A 22650-nucleotide genomic window follows, 5' to 3' on the forward strand; every position below is an offset into this window, starting at 1 on the left:
ATCAAAACCAAGGATCCAGAAATTTTGCACACATTTTAGTCATTTAAGAATAAAAGTTTGGATCTTTTTTTTTACTCTATCCAACTCACAATTTAGTCATGTCAAGGATTTGTATAGGGTAATTTCAAATCCTTGGTTATGGTTAGTAGTCACAACATTTAGGAAATGGTATTGTCAGATGGTTCACACCATTTACATTGTAGTTCTGAGTTCATGAAATTTCTTGCTGTTTTATAAATGATGCAATTAGATACAATATATACTGAATTTAAACATGTCATCTGATTTCTTAGCTGCGGAACCGTAGCTCTTAGGTCCTTATGTTATTTTTTGACTATTTGCGGACGGTCCGCAAATAGTAAAAAAATAACATAAGGACCTAAGAGCTACGGTTCCGCAGCTACTGATTTCTGATTTTGGGCGCAGTATTCAACATGTTCAAGTTGATCCAAATCAGGGTCCGAAATAAAACTGTTTGATGGGAATCAAATAAAATTGAATTTGGGATTCTTTGGTATGCTGAATCGTACCATTCATCTTTTGTTCATTTAGATTTTTGATTTTGTGCCCTTTTGTATCAAATAAGTCCACATTCATTTTGACATTGAGGTCAAAGGGTCCAAAATTAAACTTTGTCATGTTTGTTTGTTTTCTTAAAAAAAATAAACTCTTAGGGTATTTTGAAAATTTAACCATGTTAAATGTTTTAATATTGGACCATAAAACACAAATGTACATGATGTATGTTAATGGCTACATGATATAAACTATATGTTCAAGTGAAACATAAACATGATATATTAAAAAAACAAAAAAAAAACTTGCAGTTAACAGAAAAAAAAAATGAACATGATGAAAAAAGATTTGACTCAATCATGTTAATCTAAATTTTCTAAAAATTAAAACAATCCAAATGCCATACATGTTAACGTTGTATATACATGTACATGTATCATATTGTAAGTTTCTTACACTTAAAAGTGTTAGTAGTCATTGTATTTTCTCACATTCTGTCAGTTGTTAATTACATGTGTAAGATTTTATAAATTAGTTTGATCATGATGATATCAATGACAACTCTAGCTTGATACAAAATTTTGTAATGCTAAACAGAAATTCTGAATGACATGAACATGATGAATGACGTACATGCCTGGTAAATGTTCAAAATTTATTAAAATGAATCAGAAAATGAAAGAAACACAAATTCATGTATAAACAGAAAATGAAAAAAATATGAATTTATACAGAAATCGGATAATGAAGTTACATGAATATCTTTAAAGTACATGTATAGGAAAATTATTAAATTTGTAGATTTAATTTTAAATTATAATCAATATAGTTTTACATACATGACATAATAATAAAAGTCATTGTATATATATGCTAGATGTGCAAAATACATCCAGCTTTTATGTCATGAAAAAAATGTATTGTTTCATTCTAGTACATGATAACAGTTCTATATATTCTCCTTTTCAGACCTATATATTTACAGATAATGATTCACACATTCCAGAAAATTTTCATGGTAAGTTTTTCTATATTCAGGTATACATGGTATACATGTAAATGTTACATGCATGAAGTTTGAGTTTAAAAATTACTATAATTTTTTATCTTTTTTTTTACAAATTATTTTGGGATACAATGAAGTACATGTATGCTGATAAACAATAACATACCAAATGTAATTTAATCTTAAGTAAAATGCTTTTTTCCCTTAAATTTATCATGTTTGTAAATACTTAAAAGTTAAAGGTTTATCAACAAATCAACTTCAAAGACTTTTAAATTAAAACACTAATCATGCTAATTGAAAGAAACCTTAGAATTTGCCTACAGTTTCAATTTTCAGAGAAATTACCGCTGTAAATGTCTGTTGGGTCAATATGTTAGAGGTTTGATGTATCAACACTGTAAATGTCTGATATGATATGTCAGCAAGTTAGACATGTTAGAGGTTTAATGATGATCATGAAAGAAGTTTAATTTCAGTACATTTTTCCAGTCAGACAAGAATGCTGTCTCATCACTTTCATGACTGTAATAGAACATATATAAACTCTCTTTAAAGTACATCTTTGTCCTAAGGGGAGATAACCTCTTGTCTGATCATTTTGTTCCTCATCATTCACATTGGATTAATGCCAGCTTCCCTTTAAATTTATGTCTGATTGTTATAAGCTTAAGGTACATGTGGATGGTTAAATTGTACCTACATGTACAAGTACAAATGTACATATACCAATACCATTGCATATACATGCAACATGTTCCAGACTCGTAATCATTGTGGTATATTAATAAATCAATGATATTTCACTTCATACACATGTATGTTAGCCCCCCTTGTATTCAGGGAAGTTCTACTATTGTACAACAACCTATGCATGTGTTTAAATTTATGCTGAATTATAAGCAGGTACATCCTTTTAAGTGTTGTATTTGAATAATCTTTCAGATACTCTTTGTTTTCAATAAATTCAAATTAACCATTCTTAAATTGTATCTATACTATTAAACGAGAAGACCTCATTTTGTGTGTCGCTTCTCTTCCTTCCACAATAAATCAATCATCATGCCTCTGTGTCCTATAGGTAACATGCATAGTCGCATTTGTCATCCATTCTTATGATTATTCAGATTGAGTTATTTTGGGAGAAAAACGTCAAAAAAGGAGTCCGGATATGATTCCGTCATCAGACAGAATTTTAGTCATAGATAAGACTTTCGGTTTGAAACATGCACAAATACAACCAATCGTATGATGGATAACAAAAATGAAAAATAAATAAGACAATCAGAGCGTTTTCAATATCATGGTGTTTAGATCGCAAGAACCACAACTATTATACCTCCTTATAGAGGACAATTATTTTTCGCGTTTATCTACATGTAAACTACGATTATACTACTTCAATATATAGAGACTCTCTGTATTCTGTCTACTGTTTTCTTTAAAATGTTAACGTTTACTATCTAAGTGGTCATACCAGTGGCATATATATATTAAAATAAGTAAAACATGTGACACAAGTACAACCAATCGTATGATAGATAACAAAGATGAAAAATAAATAAGCCATTCAGAGCATTCTCCATATCATGGTGTTTAGATCGCAAGAATCACAACTATTATACCTCCTTAGACATGTTAGAGAGGACAATTATTTTTCGCGTTTCATATCATGGTGTTTAGATCGCAAGAACCACAATTATTATACCTCCTTAAAGAGGAGAATTATTTTCAGCGTTTATCTACATGTAAACTACGATTATACTACTTTAATATATAGAGACTCTCTGTATTCTGTCAGGGACTTTCTATGTTAGTATAGAAAGTCCCTGATTCTGTCTACTGTTTTCTTTGAAATGTTTACTATTTAAGGTGTCATACCACTTGCATATATATTAATAAGTAAAAAATGCTCAACTTCATCTAAAACTACCTCGACCAAAAACTTTAACCTGAAGCGGGACAGACGGACGACCGAACGAACGAATGAACGAACGCACGGATGCACAGACTAGAAAACATAGCGCCCATAAATGGGGCATAAAAATTTATGGTTGAAAGGGAAAATAGTGATTTGCCAAAATGAAAGTAAGGTAGAGATTAGAGGGAGGCAGGACCTTTTTCGGGGCGTCGGGATCGGTTGTTTTAAAGCTCGGGATATATGGGGATTGATCCTTACGGAATCCGGGAATATAGTTTTCGATTTCGGGATTTCGGGATATGAATTTCTTTAAATTCTGCATCTCGGGATTTCATGATTTTAAGCAAGGGATTTTGGGATCAGGACCACTCCGACCACCCCTCAAATAATAAATCAATCATCATGCCTCTGTGTCCTATAGGTAACATGCATAGTCGCATTTGTCATCCATTCTTATGATTATTCAGATTGAGTTATTTTGGGAGAAAAACGTCAAAAAAGGAGTCCGGATATGATTCCGTCATCAGACAGAATTTTAGTCATAGATAAGACTTTCGGTTTGAAACATGCACAAATACAACCAATCGTATGATGGATAACAAAAATGAAAAATAAATAAGACAATCAGAGCGTTTTCAATATCATGGTGTTTAGATCGCAAGAACCACAACTATTATACCTCCTTATAAAGGACAATTATTTTTCGCGTTTATCTACATGTAAACTACGATTATACTACTTCAATATATAGAGACTCTCTGTTTTTTGTCTACTGTTTTCTTTGAAATGTTAACGTTTACTATCTAAGTGGTCATACCAGTGGCATATATATATTAAAATAAGTAAAACATGTGACACAAGTACAACCAATCGTATGATAGATAACAAAAATGAAAAATAAATAAGCCATTCAGAGCGTTCTCCATATCATGGTGTTTAGATTGCAAGAATCACAACTATTATACCTCCTTAGAGAGGACAATTATTTTTCGCGTTTCATATCATGGTGTTTAGATCGCAAGAACCACAATTATTATACCTCCTTATTAAGAGGAGAATTATTTTCAGCGTTTATCTACATGTAAACTACGATTATACTACTTTAATATATAGAGACTCTCTGTATTCTGTCAGGGACTTTCTATGTTAGTATAGAAAGTCCCTGATTCTGTGATTCTGTTTACTGTTTTATTTGAAATGTTTACTATTTAAGGGGTCATACCACTTGCATATATATTAATAAGTAAAAAATGCTCAACTTCATCTAAAACAACCTCGACCAAAAACTTTAACCTGAAGCGGGACAGATGGACGGACGGACGGACGACCGAACGAACGCACGGATGCACAGACTAGAAAACATAGCGCCCATAAATGGGGCATAAAAATTTATGGTTGAAAGGGAAAATAGTGATTTGGCAAAAATGAAAGTAAGGTAGAGATTAGAGGGAGGCAGGACCTTTTTTTCCGGGCGTCGGGATTGGGTGTTTTTAAGCTCGGGATATGGGGATTGATCCTTACGGAATCCGGGAATATAGTTTTCGATTTCGGGATTTCGGGATATGAATTTCTTTAAATTCTGCATCTCGGGATTTCATGATTTTAAGCCCGGGATTTCGGGATCAGGACCACTCCGACCACCCCTCAAATAAGCCTAAGTTGGTCTTAGTCATTTTTACATGATTCATATTCTACCATTGGTATGTTATTAAGGCTCTCAAACGAAAAGGCATTGATGGATTGTCCTAGAAGCATATTTTATTTGACTAATAATGGTCTACATATAAGCATTTACATTTATTTCATGTTTGAAACGGTGCAGATTTTTAATTTGATTTGACTTTTACTAAAAGAAGCATTGTAGCAAAGGAGAAGAATAATTGTGGTCTGAGGCCAGAAACACGAAAATAATTCAATTTAACAGAAAGGAAACAAATATCGGACTTTGGAAAAAGGGAGAAGGCTTTTGATACCTTTTATGAAATTCTCCATACTTAATATCTTTTACAAAAAAATCATCCTACAACAGTTCACAAGCTGTATATGCCCGCGATTTCGCGGGTGTGTTCTAGTAGTCTTGATAGTACAACACATTTGACAGATCTGTCAGTCCAATATTGCACCTAACCAAAGCTGTATACAAAATGTTGTCGAAACACTGATTGATGTAAATACAAGTTCATTTTTGTATGTCTGTTATTTTGCTTATAAATGAATTTAAACAACATTATTACATTGGTTGCAATGAATTACATTGATTTCCCAGTTAAATAAAAACTGATAATTTCACATGTGAAATAAGCATGGTTATTTCACTCTCTGACGTCATACAACAATAGGCGTTGTCAAGATGTCAATAACGGTGGATCAAAGCAAATTGTGAATGCGTAGAAAAAAGATATAGTTCCTTACATGTTTTACATTAATTTCTTTAAAAAAAACCATTTGCCAATGTAATAAAAAGAATAACTAATTAAAGAATTCAAATATCGAAAAATATTCAACTCATGACCGAACAACACTGATAATTAACTCATGTGCTACTCACATTCGTGAATTAATGTGTTGTTTGGTCACTCTTTGAATATTTTTCTCTATTTGAATTCTTCGATTAGTTATTCTATATTGAACAAAGATACTTATATATCAATTAAAATGACGAGATTTTCTTTTATCATATATGGTAACTTAAATTTAAGATTATTCAATATAAACCTGATAAAGATCTTAGAACTGTGGATTCATTTAATTTTTGGGGTATTTCAATCTGGTGGTTTGTCAACATCTGCATACAAACCGATAGACAATGTTGAACATTTAAACTTGTTACTTTTACTGATGTAATCCAATGAAAGTGTATCTCTTGAATTATACTGAATCCACAGTATACTTTGATGGGATATCTGTCCTTATAATTTTATTTAGACAAACTTGAATTTAGAATAAAAATCTGACATGTCTGAAGAAAAAAAAAAGAATTATTAGCATAATCTTTCTATTTTCTTTTTTTAAGCTGATCATTTCATCAACACGTTTTGTGCAGATTCACATTACAGGTAAGTACTTAGATTGAAACGTAATTATGATCAGAGAAATGTCAACTACATTATATCAACATTCTTTATGCAATTTGAGAACACAATTTCAGTGTATTGTCATTTCTTTCTTACTTGGAAAATAGTTGAAATTGCAATAGTTACAGTTGTCAAGTTTTCAGAAAAAAAAGTGTGAAATTTTTTATCTGAAATTTAGAATTATTCCAGGGTTTAGGGTAGCATGACAAGATTTACAAATAAGTTGTGTATATTGTCAGCCCATTCATTATAGGTAAACTTATTGCCCTCAAATGAAGATGATTTTGTTACATTTTAGTCAGAATTTTGGTCATGAATTAAAATTTTCTTGAATTTTAGTCTATAATGTTGGAGAGTGGCCATTTTTGCTAAGAGTAAGACACTTTTTCTGCTGTTCTAAAAAAGCTTAAAACATCATCTATATTAAAGTTCTGCATGCTGTTTCATATAATGGAAACATAAATGATATTAAAAACAGTTAGCATTTGTAGGACAGAAACATGTTGTACTATTGTTTTAAGATCAGCCACACCTATCCGTCTGTGATTTACATCTTAATCGTGTATAATTTGTTTTAGGTATGATTAAATTTTTAGTTTTTCCTTTGAGCTATCATGATTAAGACATAATTGAAATAAAATGACTATTTCAAAAAGATTTATAAAGAGATTGAAAAATAATTACAGGCTGCAAGCTACATTTTGGTAAATTATTTGATAATGATAAATATTTGTCTTCAAACTGAAACAATAAACCAGTGATATAAAAACTGCTTGTATATGCATTTTATTTATGTGTCATTGAATCCCAGTTGACCCACATATAACTTGTGCAATACGCACAGGATGATTCAGTAAAATTCACCCCTTTGGGTTTAGAGTAAATTACAATAACCACACAGATGGTTACTCATTTTCTGGTGATTTGAGATAACAACACTGGTATATTACCGTTTAATATCTAGGGAGATTTTTCATAGTGTATTACTGTACAAACCATCACTTAGTTCAGAATCCCAAGACCTGCCTCTAGGAATGTACATATAATGCAACAAAGATATTTCTCTATTATGGAAGTTTATATAGTAGATTTACCTATAACCCCTGGCATTAAGATTTATCCCTATTAGTCACAACAATCCACCACTCAACCAGTGGCATTCTTTTATGCCTGTGACTCTTTCCTTTAAACATCTTACAATTAAATATGTTTATAAGTTATACTGAAATGTGTTGGACTTGTGAGGATTTTTACTGATAAGATTTATTGCAAAAAGAGCTGCAGATTCTTAGAGTATTTTGTTAGTGAAATAGGATTTCCGAGAAAGTTGTTTTTCAGCATCATTAAAAAAGGGTGGTTGATGAAATCATGGGGGTGGTAGTGGCTGAGTGGTCTAAGTAGTAATACTACTGTGCTATTAGCTTGTCAGAACTGATGTTGTGAGGTCTAGTCCCACATGACTAGGATTGTAAGTTTTCCTACCAAAGGCTGGTGGCCTGGTTCTCTCTGGGCACTGGCTTCCTGCACCGATAAAATCTGACCATCACTCGATAGCATCAAAGTGCTGATAGTGGTGTTTAACACCAATCAGTTTACTAAGTTAAATCTGATAAAATTATGTAACATTGATATTTTCCTTTGCATCTGCCATGTATTGCTGAAGTCAAATGATGTGGAAGGAAAGACTATAATAGGTTTGCACTTAGAATACACTTTTCTAATTTTCACCTTCTTATTAATTACATTTCTGAAATCTTAGGGTCATGTGAATTTTTGTTTACCTAAAATATTACTGATATTTCATGCAAATGATGTATAGTTCCTTACTTTCTGATAATATCGTGTGACTAATTTCTTTAAAACAAGAAAGGACCCTGAGAAACTTACTATCACTGAACTTTGGATATTGCCTGTTATATATAATTAGTAACTTATCATTTGTGGTTATCAAGTTACCTACCTGTTAGAGAGTGTTCATAGAATAATGTGAAAATATTTTCAGTTGTTGTGTATTGTTTAATTTTACAGGAAATTCACAAGTCATAAATACTGGCATGACTGGGTTGAGCACAAAAACATATGAAAATAACCATCTACCATGTCTACTTCTTAGTTTATTGTGAAAAGAAAGTATGAATTTGTTCACTTGTAAATCATTTTAATACAATAACATTTTCAAATAATGATAAAAACATTGATCTACAATGTACTTATGTGTCATAGAAGGTTAACATGAATTGTTATAAAAATCATCTTTTAAACATTATTGGTTTTTGTAAGCTAACTTTAACTACTTGAGGTATCAGCAGGTGCACTCATAAAAGGCAGTCATGTATTAAATATTGAATCAGGGTGGGAAAAGATAACCCACATGATGATTTGCAGAAAAAGTTTGTTAAATTTTTGTTAAATAGAATAAAAAAGATTCTTGTTTATGCTATCCACGTCTAGTAACTTGACTTTTGTTGTGACAAATGATGAAAAAATATCACCCTCTTTTGACTCTTACCATAATGAAAAGGGGGCGTTTGATGCTTGACACTAAAGGATTTTCCTGTCCTCATTAAAGCATTCTTAAGAAATAGACCTTCCATTAAATTCCAATAAAACTTGAGGTACATTACTTGGACATAATGAAGGTCTTATATACATAATGTTATTCTATGCTAATACTCCATGTACTCTATCCACAAAAATGATCCAATATTCTTTTTTCTATTTTAGACAAGGATTGTGCTGTAAGATGGCTAGAGAATATGACATCTTCATGGAAAGTAAAAAAAGGTATAACTAAAAAATAAAATTAGGACATGCAGTTTATGAAATAAGTTGATAACTTTCTAAATGATTAACAGCAAATCAAGATTAATTTGTTTCATCTACACTGACCTAACCTGAATCATTCCATTTCCAAGAATGTTTTGTTTATTGAATTAACATTATAAACTTCCAATTTTAGGACTATATGAAGATAATATTTATTGCCATGTATGACATTATCATAATTTTTTCTCAAGAACTATCTATCATTTTCCTTAAATTTGATATCAAGCTTCATGTGAACTTGTTTGACCCTAAGGTTGGCTGGGGGATAGGAATACGGTCACTTGGGTCTTCTTCTGACAAGCGGTACAACCCTTCCAGGCTTGCCAGAGTTGGGTGTCCTTTAGCCTGCGCAAAATATCTGTCCCTAATCAATTTACATATACCTGCATTTTCCAGTGATAGCCCAAATTTCACTCACCTTCATCCCAGACATCATTCTTAACAGGACCTGATTGTATTAATTGTTAATCTCATCTCGTCCTGAACATGAATGAAATACTTGCCACTGAATATTAAGCAACAAAAATTAAATCAATCATGTGAGCTTGTGGTACCATGCATGTGATACATTTTGAAGTCACAGGGCTCGACATTACCGTTTGTCCGATTGTCCGGGACAAGTGGAAATAGGTGTCGGGCAAGTAGATTCATCATACTACTTGTCCGATGGGACAAGTGAAAAAATCGATGTCAGATGTTTTCATAGATCAAATTCAAGACTTATACATTCCCAAAAATATGAATGATTGTTTTATTGATCATACAAAATGAAATAAATATTCATTGATTGAACCAGAGACATATACTACTTGTATTATATGTCTCTGATTGAACTATTTGTACATGCTGGCAGCCATTGACCAGGCGAAAATAAGTAAGGGGATGGAAACCAGTGTTAATGTTTATTCTTAGTATAATTTCCTCTTTTAATTAGGAGCACCTCCATATGCATGACATGGAGTTTTACCTTAACTTTAAAATTTTAAATTAAAGTTTGTATCATTTGATTTTGCTTTTAGGCATATCAATACATTAAAAGAGGTTTTATTTAATAAGATCTATATGTTAAAATAATAAGTTAAGATGTAAAAATTAAATAAAATCTAAAAAGGCAGATTTTTTCCTAAAATGTTTTATGTACTTCATGATCATATATCAATGTATGTAAAAATCAAAAAAAATTGTAAAATCTTGTTTTGAGACCATCAATAAATTAAAAAGGTTTATTTATAAATAAGGTGCCAGGTGTATTTGGTTTAAACCATACCACTACTTCAGAATGAATATAGGTCCACGAATAGGAGAACCTAGTGGTATGGGAAGAGATATGATTTCATGATCGACACATGATAGTGACAATGAGTCAGAGAGCTCAGTCTTGCAAATAATCCTTCAGTCTGAAATAATAAAATGACTTTTGATGTGGTATTCATATAACATAACAAAATGCTTCCTTTATTAGGGTACAATCAAAGCACAAGTGTTATTATTGCATATAGCATGTATAATCAATATGTAGGATTTTCAATTATAAATTCGGACAAGTGAGTTAAGAGTTCGGACAAGTTGATTTTCTTGCAACGAAAAATGATAATGTAGAGGCCTGAGTCAATGAGTCACCAATTCCATGTTTACCAAATACTTAAAGCTCACATTTAAACTTGATAACTTCTGCTAAATATACATAAAAAGGAGAACAGGGATAACCAAAATGCACAGACAATTAATTCCTCTGAAGAAAAAAAGAAAATACTCCTCATAATGTATGACTTTCTTCTACAACAAGTGACACATTTTGTAAACAGAACACATTGTGTAACTTGTATCTTCAACATGTGACAAATTGTGTATAGTTTATACACTGACACATTGTGTAACTTTTAACAGATAACATGTACACAATCACACATTGTGCAACTTTTAACAGATAATATGTATACGACACATTGTGCAACTTTTAACTACAATACAACATGTACATGTACAGTAACACATTGTGTAACTTTGTACAACACATAACACATTGTGTAATAAAATTAACGGTATCAATTTTCTTGCACCAGATGCGCATTTCGACAATACATGTCTCTTCAGTGATGCTCGTGGCCAAAATATTTGAAATCCAAAGTTTATATAAAAGATGAAGAGCTATAATCCAAAAGGTCCAAAAAGTATAGCCAAATCCGTGAAAGGAATCAGAGCTTTGCATGAGGGAGATACATTCCTTAATTTATAATAATTTCTATCATTTTGTAACAGCAAATTTTAATAACACAAAAAAATCCGTATTTTCATGCCAGTACCAAAGTACTGGTTTGGTACTGGCTACTGGGCTGGTGATACCCTCGGGGACTAATAGTCCACCAGCAGAGGCATCGACCCAGTGATAGTAATAAAATTAACGGTATCAATTTTCTTGCACCAGATGCGCATTTTATGTAACTTTTATCTACAACACATATCACACATCATTAGAATTGTGTAGCTTTTATTTACAACACATAACACATCTACAACAAATAAAGCATTTTGTAACATATCTACAACACAATATGAACACTTATTAAACATTTTGCAGGTGGTTTTGTCGTGTAAATGATTCTACAACAAATAAAGCATTTTGTAACTATTATCTACAACACAATATGTTAACACTTTATTAAAAATTTTGCAGGTGGTTTTGTCATGTAGATGATGATAACTATGTGAATGTACCAGCTTTAGTTGGGTTTCTGCAGCAGTATAACCACAGTGATAACTGGTATTTAGGCAGACCAAGTATAAGTCATCCAATGGAAGTACTAGACAGAGCTAACCCAGGAGTAATTATATTTCCACTATTATATTCTTTTGAATTGCTTGGATTTAAAATTTATTTTGAACTTGTATTGACGTTAGTTGACTAAAACCAAGCCTAATGTGTACAAAATGGTGTAGTAAATTGGATGTGAAATCTAATAAAAAAATCAGTATTTTGTTTATTAAATTGGGAAAGCTTTACAAAGCTTTAAGCAATCCAACATTTTAAAAACAGAAATATATGGATGATTATCATCATGTATAGTCTATATGTCCAGTATGGTAGATTATTTATAAAACTTTTATATTACAGCAAAAGTTGGCATTTTGGTTTGCAACTGGAGGTGCAGGTTTCTGTATAAGCAGAGGTCTAGCTGATAAAATGGTACCACATGCTGGGTAAGATATATACCTTTAAATGTTATTTGTATGGATCAATTTTTAGGACCATCAAAAATTGAAATAAGAATTTTTCAGTGGTGAGATTCTGAAATTTTCAGGAGTCCTAGTTTTTGATAATAAGTAAGAATTGTTTGTAGGGTTAAAGATGTTTGAAGATCATTGTGACAGTAACCTGACTAAAGTACATTTATCATTTTACTGCTGTTTCAGAGGAATATGATACTCAGATTTACCTCTATATGACACATTTCTGTTATTTTTTGAACAACTTGAACATATATATATGAGACAATATCTGAAAAAGTCTAGTTTTTGGCAATAAGAAAAAACCAAAAAAAATTCTTTCGACCCGGTATTTTAATAGCACAAATCGAAGAACACACATTGGGGATCTAGGAACTGTTGTCTGTAATTCAAATACTTGTTTAATAAGGAAACAATGGCAATTTAAAAAATGGTACAAAAAAAATCCAGTTCTTTCCTGTTACCAAGTTAATCAATTTTAAAAAGTTTCTAATGGGAATAAGGAATAAGTTTAAGACACTATTTGTGGTTTACTAGTATATCCTGCAATAGTTTATCAAATGCCAATTATTGATTTTAGCATTTGCAATACAAAAGGTTTAGAAATATACTTAAATATAGTCAGATATGTCGGTAACATGAAAGAATCTTGAGTAACAGGACAACGGTAACAGGACAGAGTTGGTAACAGAAAGGATTTTTCTGCTTTATTTAAAAGTTTAAGAAAAATAAATCATTTTAGATTGGTCACAATTGGAAGATAACAGCAAACAATGTCATTTATCCTTTGAAACTGTATTTGCAAGATGAAAAATCTGCCCAGGTAATGAAAAATTCTAAAATAAATTCCTTTCTGTTACTATCTACTATACTAGAATTGCACAATGTTCTCTGCTGTTATCAAAAGCAAAAAACCTATTTTTTTATTCAATATACTGTATATTATTTTGAAATTTATTTGATATGGGGGTGATAACTTATATTAAATGAAATGGTTGGCATATAGTAGATTAACTGTTCGATTCTTCAGTGAAATTGTCTTGAACATCCTTCCTGTTACCGATGATGGTTATGCTGTTACTTTTGATCAGGTAACATGACAGAACGTAACAGAAAGGAATTACGCGATAGTTTTTGTCCTTTTTATCACATTAAATGTAAGTGTATTTCCTGTGACATATAACTTTTAAAAAGATGATATAAAAACACACTTAATGTTGTGGTGCACACTTAAAAATATTCTCAGAAAGTGTAAAAAAAGGCTATAACAGGATAGAACACCAATAAGTATTTTTCTATAAATTCTTACCTTGGATGGGCTTGAATGTTCAAACCTGGCCGCCTTTCCAACTATTTCTTTGTACTAATACATTCAGGGAATGATGCTCTTCACAATACATAATGGGAAAATAACTTTTGGTCTTGTAAACGTTTCCACAGGTAAAAAAAAACAGTGGTAACAGGAGGGAAATCACCCCTGGGGACAAATTTTTTTTCTCTTAAAATTTGCAAAATTTTATTACATGCTATAGTTATATTATAAAAAGACAAATTAGGGGCAAGTTTATTAAATAATATATCATATATGTGAGAATCGGACGCCTGTTTAGTTAATTTGGATATTATTTGAATGATTTAGTTTTCAAAAAAACACAGGGGACAACATGATTTTAGGGGGGTTGAACATTTAAATTACAATATTTTATTGGAAGAAATATAAGAATGAGTGTTTAATTGGCAGGCCATGGTGCATTATATAATTTAGTTTATACTAAAACTTAAAATTTTCAAAAAAGATGGTTGAATAAAAAAATAATTGCTGGTGAAGTGCGGGACATGGAAATTAGACTTTTTCAGATATTGTCTCATATATAGTACCAAGCTTCATATACTCATGTCAAACATTGTGACAAATTTTGTTCCATTGACGTTCTACCACCTTTTTGACTAAGACTTGTATCTATAAAATATTTTCTAACATAGATCGTCGATTTGACTAAATGATCACCATAAAAATGATATTCATTCTTAGTATGTTTAATTTTAACTTTGTATTTTCAGAGGAGGAAGGATACAGACGACAGGAGACGCCATAAGGTTACCAGATGACTGTACTGTGGGATATATCATAAGTAAGTGTCTCAAAAAATCAATAATTCTCATTTCTGTACATACATGACATACATTAAAAGTACAAAAAAAAATTAAAAAAATTACTTTAACAGATTTGAAATACAAAGAAAAGAATGCCTGTGAAGCCTATGATTACACCATCAGTTGAATCTTCCCTTTTAACCGTTTATGTCTTCTATGCTTTCCATGACAATATGCTATCTGACTTTAGTTTGTCTCATCAATTTTTCTGAAACTCTTACACAATGCTAAGAACAAAAACACAGATATAGTTGGATTTTAGGTAGCGAGTCATTTGCCATTCTAAAGAAATGCCTCCTTTTAAATTGGAAAATTGCAAAGCTTGAATGGGGCATTCGTGTCCTCAGACACTTCTTCTTTTATTTCAATATAATTTTCAATTTAGGATGAAAACGCTGCATATTGCAATCTATAATAGCTTTGAAGCTTGCTTGCAAATTATCATTGTTTATATGATAACCAATCAATTTTAAAAACTTATTGTCTATTAAGTTGTTAAATAATACTTTAAGGGGAAGTGTACGTAATTAAACTACACAATGGATTTTTTTTTAATTTTACATGTAGATTCTGCTTGTAAAAATAAATCGGGAAATGAAATAAAAAAAGGGGGTAACCGTTTTCGTTTTTGAGATACGAGCTGTTGAAGTTAACAGCATCATACACCAAAATTACAAAGGATATATAGGGAAAATTGTGAAATTCGGCAGGAATTGTTACATTTCCAAGATTTTCTATTTTATTAGACAATCAATTTTTTTTTTAATTTATGAGGCGATTCTAAAATGTCGGAGGAATCGATTGGTGCAAAGAAAGTCCTTAGCAACCGTGCTACTTTTCAAGCTATACCCTGTTAAAGTTGAATCTTGAGTGTAAAAAAAAAAACAAAAACAAAAAAACAACGACAACGTTATTGACGTCGTCGCAACAGTTACGACGCTTCATATAGTCCTTTACTTGTATGAAATATATACCGTTATGTTGGAGTTCGTGTTGCTTGGTCTTTAGTTCTTTATGTTACGTTTTGTCTATTATATTCGGGTGCGTGCGGAGATCGACAAGCTAGAACCATTTTACATAAGTCTTATAAAATAAAATTTCCATTATAGTTCTCCACGTATGTATAGCACTCTTAACTAATAATTATAAGTAATTTTAATTTGAGACCATTTTAATTCTTATTTGTAAATATATGCAGTTGTTTCTTAACTTTTTCTTACAACCCAGAACATATGAATTATTATATATCTTTTAAAACTTTATGATGACAATCCTATGAATTAATTATGATATTTATTATTTAGTGATTATTATAACTAAATTCAGTCATCTGTATATAATTAATTGTTTCCTTATGTTTTAAGGTGTACATAGTTGCTAAAACTATACCCTTTGGGTAGTGCTCCACAATTAATGGAGGATTATACAAAAAACTGAACTGAACTGAAAAAAAAAACGGTTGACATTTTCTTCATTATGAACTAGAACTATTTTCGACCTTGGTGCCTTATTTTTTGTTAAAATCTAAACACTGCGACGTGTTTTCAAAATCTTTGTTCCCATAAAACTTCATTTCATCAAGGTCTCTTCTCAGAACATCAGCCATCTGTCTGGCACAGGATAACAAATCAATATTTAAGTAAATTTAAGTTGTGTGGTAATTCTTAGTACATTTGGGTAAATTAATCTTATCTTTGTGCCGCATAAGCATCTCTATAATTCAACACATCCCTGAGCCACGACATTATATATTTTATGCATTGCATGCGCTTCTTTTTATCACAATCCAGACCGGCTAGTAACCGTTGTATAACTTTACACGTCTGAAGACGAATATTTGCGTGAAAAATTTTTGTACGATTTTTATTTCTGGAAATCAATCTGAAATCTACAACAGTCCATTTCCGAAAGTCGGGCTGGACCTCAACTTTTATGTGCATTCGCGATTTACACAAATTGTAACCCGAATAATTCAGTCGTATTATTCAGCTGATGTACGAATGCTACATTTCTCGTGTGGGAGAAAATCGGACATGGAAAGGGCTTGAATTATTCGAGTTACTCAAATTGAAACTCTGGAATATATTTCTAGCTGTTCGGAATTCGCGGAAACAAATGACTGTTTTTCGGCATTACAGTATTGAATCAATAAAGATACTAATTATTTCTTTTAACAAATTCGAATACCAGTCAGTTTATAGGACTTCAGTTTGAAATAGGGGCGGCAATCCATTCATTTTATCCAATCAATTGGAAAAAAGGGGGGTCAACATTGATAGTCAAAAAGCCTTGAAATATTCGATAAAAAATGTTGAATGTAAATTATATGAACTCCAAAGTCTCATATTATAAGACTAGTAAACCACAGGCTTCTCAATTCTTGTATGATCATGAACTAGGTGAAAACCTAGAGCTGACCGAGTGCGAGATCCTCATGGATAATCATCGAGGTCGTTAAACACCCCTTGCAGTAAACTTTGGTTAAATTTTAAAAAAAAATCGAAATGTAATAGTCTGAACACATTTCACCTCTCATTCCACTAAATATCAAATTGCAGTTACAAGTATCACAAAACTTCCCTGACCTCTTTTCTCTAACAATAATAGAGGGAGGAGGGAAGGAGGGAACCAGATCCCGAAATCCCGGGCTTTTAAACACGAAATCCGGCGAGGTCCCAAATTAAAAAAAATTTAAATCCCTACCACCCGAAATTCGGAAATAGAATTCCCGGATCCCGAAAGGGTCAATCCCGAAATCCCGAGCTTAAAAACACCCGATCCCGGAGTTCCGATAAAGGTCCTACCCCCCCCCCATAATTCTATTCATTCATAATCTTGAATTGAGACTTGATACTTCAAAATTACATTCTCTAATTTTGATTTTGAATGATACACACAGGCACAATGAAAGAAAACAGATTTCGCTATATATCTCTTCGAAATTGGAATTTGTGAAAGAAGAAATGACATGTTATATTTTATCTTACATGTGTACTTTCAATTTCAATATAGTTCTAAATTTAGATTTAGTTTTCCCATAAATTGCGGACGGAATAGAAGACACCTGTTTAATTTTTGCACATGTAGAAAAAGTTGAAAACTGGGAGTTGAATGACATAATTTTACTTATTTTAAGATAAATGTTAGAGTGAGACAATTTTTAAGTTACTGAGTAATTTTTGCGGCATAATTTGTTTATTTTTTGTTTGTTTTCCGTCTTTGTTCTTCCGACTGGTAAGTTTTGCACTAGTGGTCAAATTATTCTCTTGGTATCGTCTGATTTCTTATATATATGAATATAAATCATGTCCTTAAATTTTCAATTGCACAAAATACGAACATTTTAACGTCTTTTTAATTAAATAATTAAATTCACACGTCTTTCATTAATTATTTGTAACCTATTATAAAACTTTACGTTGAGTACTGTGTTTTTCGTTCAAGACTACGGCTTTTTAAAACGATATTGTTTGGTCAATTCAGGTTTCATTTTAATTAATTTGATATCAATAGAAGAAAAATTGTTACATGTTTATTTGTTTATTTGTTAATAATTTTGTTGTGAGGCGTTTTTTTTTTCTGTTGATATCATAAACACGAAATGCCTTCTCCTACGCGTCTAAAACAAAAAAAAAACAAAACAGTGTTTTAAAGTCAGGCTGCACACAGAACAACGTACAGAATGCTGTGATTTCTAATTGGAGTTATTTAGATAATTTCTATGAGGTTTAAGACAGCACAGGCGTGCTTGTTGGATTCATTATAGACCGCAGAAAGTAGTTTCTCTTTCATGTGTCCTTTCCTGGAGTAAGGAGATAACTTGCGTAACTAACGACGAACGTGTTTAATCCCGTATTCCGCTAGAGGCGTGCAATTACGTACACTTCGCCTTAACATTGAAATACGCTTGCTATCTTCAGAAAATATCAATTACATTTCTCAATTCTATCACTCAACTGCAAAATAATAGCAATTAGGTTAAATTACAAATTCTAAAACAGAAATTTGGCAAGTTTGATTATGAACATGATGACATGCTCATGTATTTAATGCTGTTCTTTAGTTCCTATTATACCTTTAACTAAGAAAATGCACAAACATCAACACAGGACTAACGAAACTTTTTAACACAAATTCATAAGAAATTCTTCATCTGAACCATACAAAATTTGTTTGTAGACACTGTGATACTGTACAAACTTGTTTGACACCTTTCTAATTTAAATAATTATATTGTCTAAATATGAATTTATATATAAATGTGTTATTGAATTTATTAGAACAGGAAAAGGAATAGTAAGTCTGCTGACAGTGAAGTTGTTTGCTGTTGTTTATCATGTGTTTTATGTCTGTAAATTTAATGTTTGCTTTATTTTCAGTTTACTGCATGTTGTTCATTTGTTGTTTATTTTTTTAATAGTTTCCACTGAAATCTTGTTTATTATTCTGCAGTGTCTCATACTTTGACTATTTACATGATTTAGTTACTGTGAATTCATTATTTTAAGTGGTACACCAATTTTTGTGGACAGGTTAACCTAAAGTTAAAGATATAAACACTTTCTTAAGGCTTGTTTGCCGAATTTAGCAAAAACCACAAAATAGAATATTACCAAAAAAGCAAAGTTTTCCTCAATCCTTGAAAATTGGTACATGTACCTACAAAATAAATGATTCCGTAGTACCTAAGTAATTGCTTTAATATTTTTTTTATCATTTACATGTCATTCATCATCCTAAAATAAAATATCATTGAACAGACAAGGAAGTGATCACTAGAATTGAAAATAGGGAAATCATCACTAAAATTGAAAACTACTGCATATTTTCATGAAATTGTTTAATAAGATATATATTATGTGTGCAACAGGAGATTTTAACACCAGAATATGATCCTAGTCTACATGTCTAGATGTAAAGCTAAGGGGTATTTGATTTATATTATTGAAACTTCTTTTTTACTCTACAACCTGTTCTAAGAGGGTCCTTTCTTCTTTCAACTTACCAAGTAATTGGGATGACTTTACCTTTATTTTGGATCTTTTTGTCTTTCAACTTAAATTGGACAGCTTTACTTTTATTATGTTTGGATTGATATTTTTTGTACATGATTGCATTTTGTAAACACACTAGTTGAAATCTATATATGAAACAGTTGGTGGTAGGATACTTTGAATTGGGTACCAGTAGATTCTAATGCTCACTTATTTCTAAGAATTGACCTCCTTATTAATCTGCTAATTGAAAATCCATTTACACATCTTGTCCAATTTTCCAAAAAAGGAAAGCCAAGATAACAGTATATTTCAACATCATCAAATTAATCTATTTATACTTTTTAAAGAATTTTACACTTATCTATGAAATTGAGAAAGGAAATGGGGAATGTGTCAAAGAGACCCCACAAGAAAAATAGGCTTGTAAAATGTTGTGTCAATTGAGAAAATCCATTGCTTCTTTTTGCTGAACTTGATTTGTAACTGTCTAATTTAAGTATGTCCACATTTCTTCTTATTTACATTCATTGTCTTATAGAACAGTTTGATTCAATTTTCAGGCATAATATTTTTTAAATGTTTGTGGAAAGTTCTTTTTAACTTTTTTAAGATACTTACCTGTAATAACTTAAAGTCATAAGAAACCTCAAATCAAAAAAATAATGCATACGTTTTTTTATAACTCAATGGATAGTTTTTATTATAAAACTTATGTATATAAACTTTTTTCTGAAGAAAATTCTTTAATTTATTCATATTTAGAAGAAGTTTACTTTATTTTAATTGCTTCCTTCCAGGAAGCAATTCCCCCGACATATATTCCGTTTGCAAAGTGACCTAAGTGTGACCCATCTCGTAAAAATCCGGTGATCACAATACGCATGGGTGTCCTTAAAATAAACTATTATCTGAATTTACATGTTAAACGCGTGCTCAATTTCCATGCTTTTTTGTTGATTTTTTGTTGATTGTTGACAAACAGGTGACAATCGTTAAACTACGGCTTCAAAACATGAACTTTAATTACCTGCCATATTTTCACACAAACACTGACCGATTGAAAAAAAAAATAACGATTGTACGAAATTTACACGAAAAAAATGATAAATTCCTGCACAGAAGACTAAGTTTATGATGTTAGTATGCATTGGTTCAAGAATTGAAAGAACATTATTTTTCACCGGTCACTCGTTTCTTATGACTTTAATGTATGAAAGTTCAACAGCTCTCGAGAAGGAGCCTAAGATTGAAAGTTTAGAGATCTTCATTTCTTGTTTAGTTTATAACTTATGGATTTAGAACAGTCTTTAAATGTTGTTTGGGTATTATTTACATTTTCTTCAATAGTAGATGTTGTTTTGTAAGTTTTAAAGTTTTATTTTGTTTGAGTTTCAATATTGTTAGATTTATCAGGCTTAAATAGTGGGAATAATTAGTTTTATTAGGTTAAGAAGTAACAATAGTATATAGTTGAATGAAATAGTATAATGTACATGATGTTAAGAATAAATAGTAAAATGATTTCAAAGTTTTTGATACATACTTTTTCAGTTGGGTTTATTCTGTATGATTATGTGGATATTTTTAACATACATGTACATGGTGTTCATTCCATTTGTAATTAATAATTTAACTGATTATCATGTTTTCTTTGCTAAACTTCATTTTAACATGATCTAACAGTTTTGACATTTTTAAATTCTTTTTCTTTTATGAATTTTGAATTTTAACAACCATAACTTTAAATGCATATATTGAATGCATTTTTTCTTCAAAAGATTACTGAAATTATATTAAGAACTAAAAGCAGATATGAGTACTCGTAAAATGAACAAATTCATGTATTTCATTTATCACTAATTTTTGCATAACTTACAGTATTAAGAATTTTAACATGAGGCTAGAATGCAATATCTATGTTTCTTGCGTTTTTTTTTTACATTTTTGATAATAATTACAGAATTTAGCTAAAACTATACTGTTTTAGCTGTTGAAATCAAAATTGCGTTTTTTGAATAGATTTGCTTAAGCGCAAGAGAAGATTGATATCTAGTATGGAGATTTCTGAAGTATTAAACCATGCACAATTAATAAATAAAAAATATAAAAAAATTATCTTAATTTTCAGATCATCTGTTGAAAGTGCCATTAACAAAAATTAAAGAATTTCATTCCCACTTAGAGGGACTACATAGGATTCCTCAGCATCAACTCTCTGATCAGGTATGTGTACGAAAGTCATTGAATGCAAGACTTAGATGTTGCTTTTCTGGCAGCAGCATCATTGTCCATGGCAATGTCAACAATTGTTAGATTTGTTGCTTAAGTTAGTTTAATAGGAACTACATGTGATAGGTCAATGATATTTTCTATGAAGTTGCATTACTATCAGTACATATAAATAACTATCAGTACATATAAAAAAATGTGCTATGAGTGCCAATGAAAAAACTTTCCATCAAAGTCAAAATGTATAAAAAGTATTATTTGTCAAAGTACGGCCTGCAACAAGAAACCTTGGTTAACAACAAGCTTTAAAGAGCCACAAATAGTAATAATAATCTTTTATTAAAAATGAAAATCACTTGACTCAATCAGAACTTTAAGTCCCAAGATTGTGTTCTGTTTGTATTTGTAAAAAAAAATATTGCCATTATACAATGAAAAATTATTTATGGTCAATAGCAGCAGTTGTATTTTTCTTTCAGCTGACTTTAAGTTATTTTAACAGTAATGTAATAGATGTAAAGGGGTACAGCCATGAAAACGATCCAACAAGGTAAATATAAAATCAGTTTCTACAATATTTACAAAATATGGTTACTGTGCATCGATGTAGTATCATAAAGTTTTATACTTGTATATGAGTTATATAATTATCTCCCTTTGAAACTTTTTCTGAACTTTTCAATATAATCATGATAATGAGAT

At 30.9% G+C, this 22650-nt stretch overlaps 1 protein-coding gene across 1 annotated transcript in view; it reads left to right on the top strand.

Moving 5' to 3' along the window:
• Positions 1-22650, top strand: part of LOC143045157 (beta-1,3-N-acetylglucosaminyltransferase radical fringe-like) — a 31829-nt gene that overhangs the window by 3727 nt on the left and 5452 nt on the right. Inside the window, exons 2-9 of the mRNA XM_076217466.1 lie at positions 1486-1534; positions 6457-6499; positions 9242-9301; positions 12018-12165; positions 12456-12541; positions 14630-14700; positions 21848-21942; positions 22428-22498. Of these exons, the coding sequence (XP_076073581.1) occupies positions 1486-1534; positions 6457-6499; positions 9242-9301; positions 12018-12165; positions 12456-12541; positions 14630-14700; positions 21848-21942; positions 22428-22498 (623 nt within the window). The remainder of the gene's footprint in view (positions 1-1485; positions 1535-6456; positions 6500-9241; positions 9302-12017; positions 12166-12455; positions 12542-14629; positions 14701-21847; positions 21943-22427; positions 22499-22650) is intronic.

This window comes from Mytilus galloprovincialis, chromosome 9 (genome assembly GCF_965363235.1).
Source record: "Mytilus galloprovincialis chromosome 9, xbMytGall1.hap1.1, whole genome shotgun sequence".
NCBI lineage: Eukaryota > Metazoa > Mollusca > Bivalvia > Mytilida > Mytilidae > Mytilus > Mytilus galloprovincialis.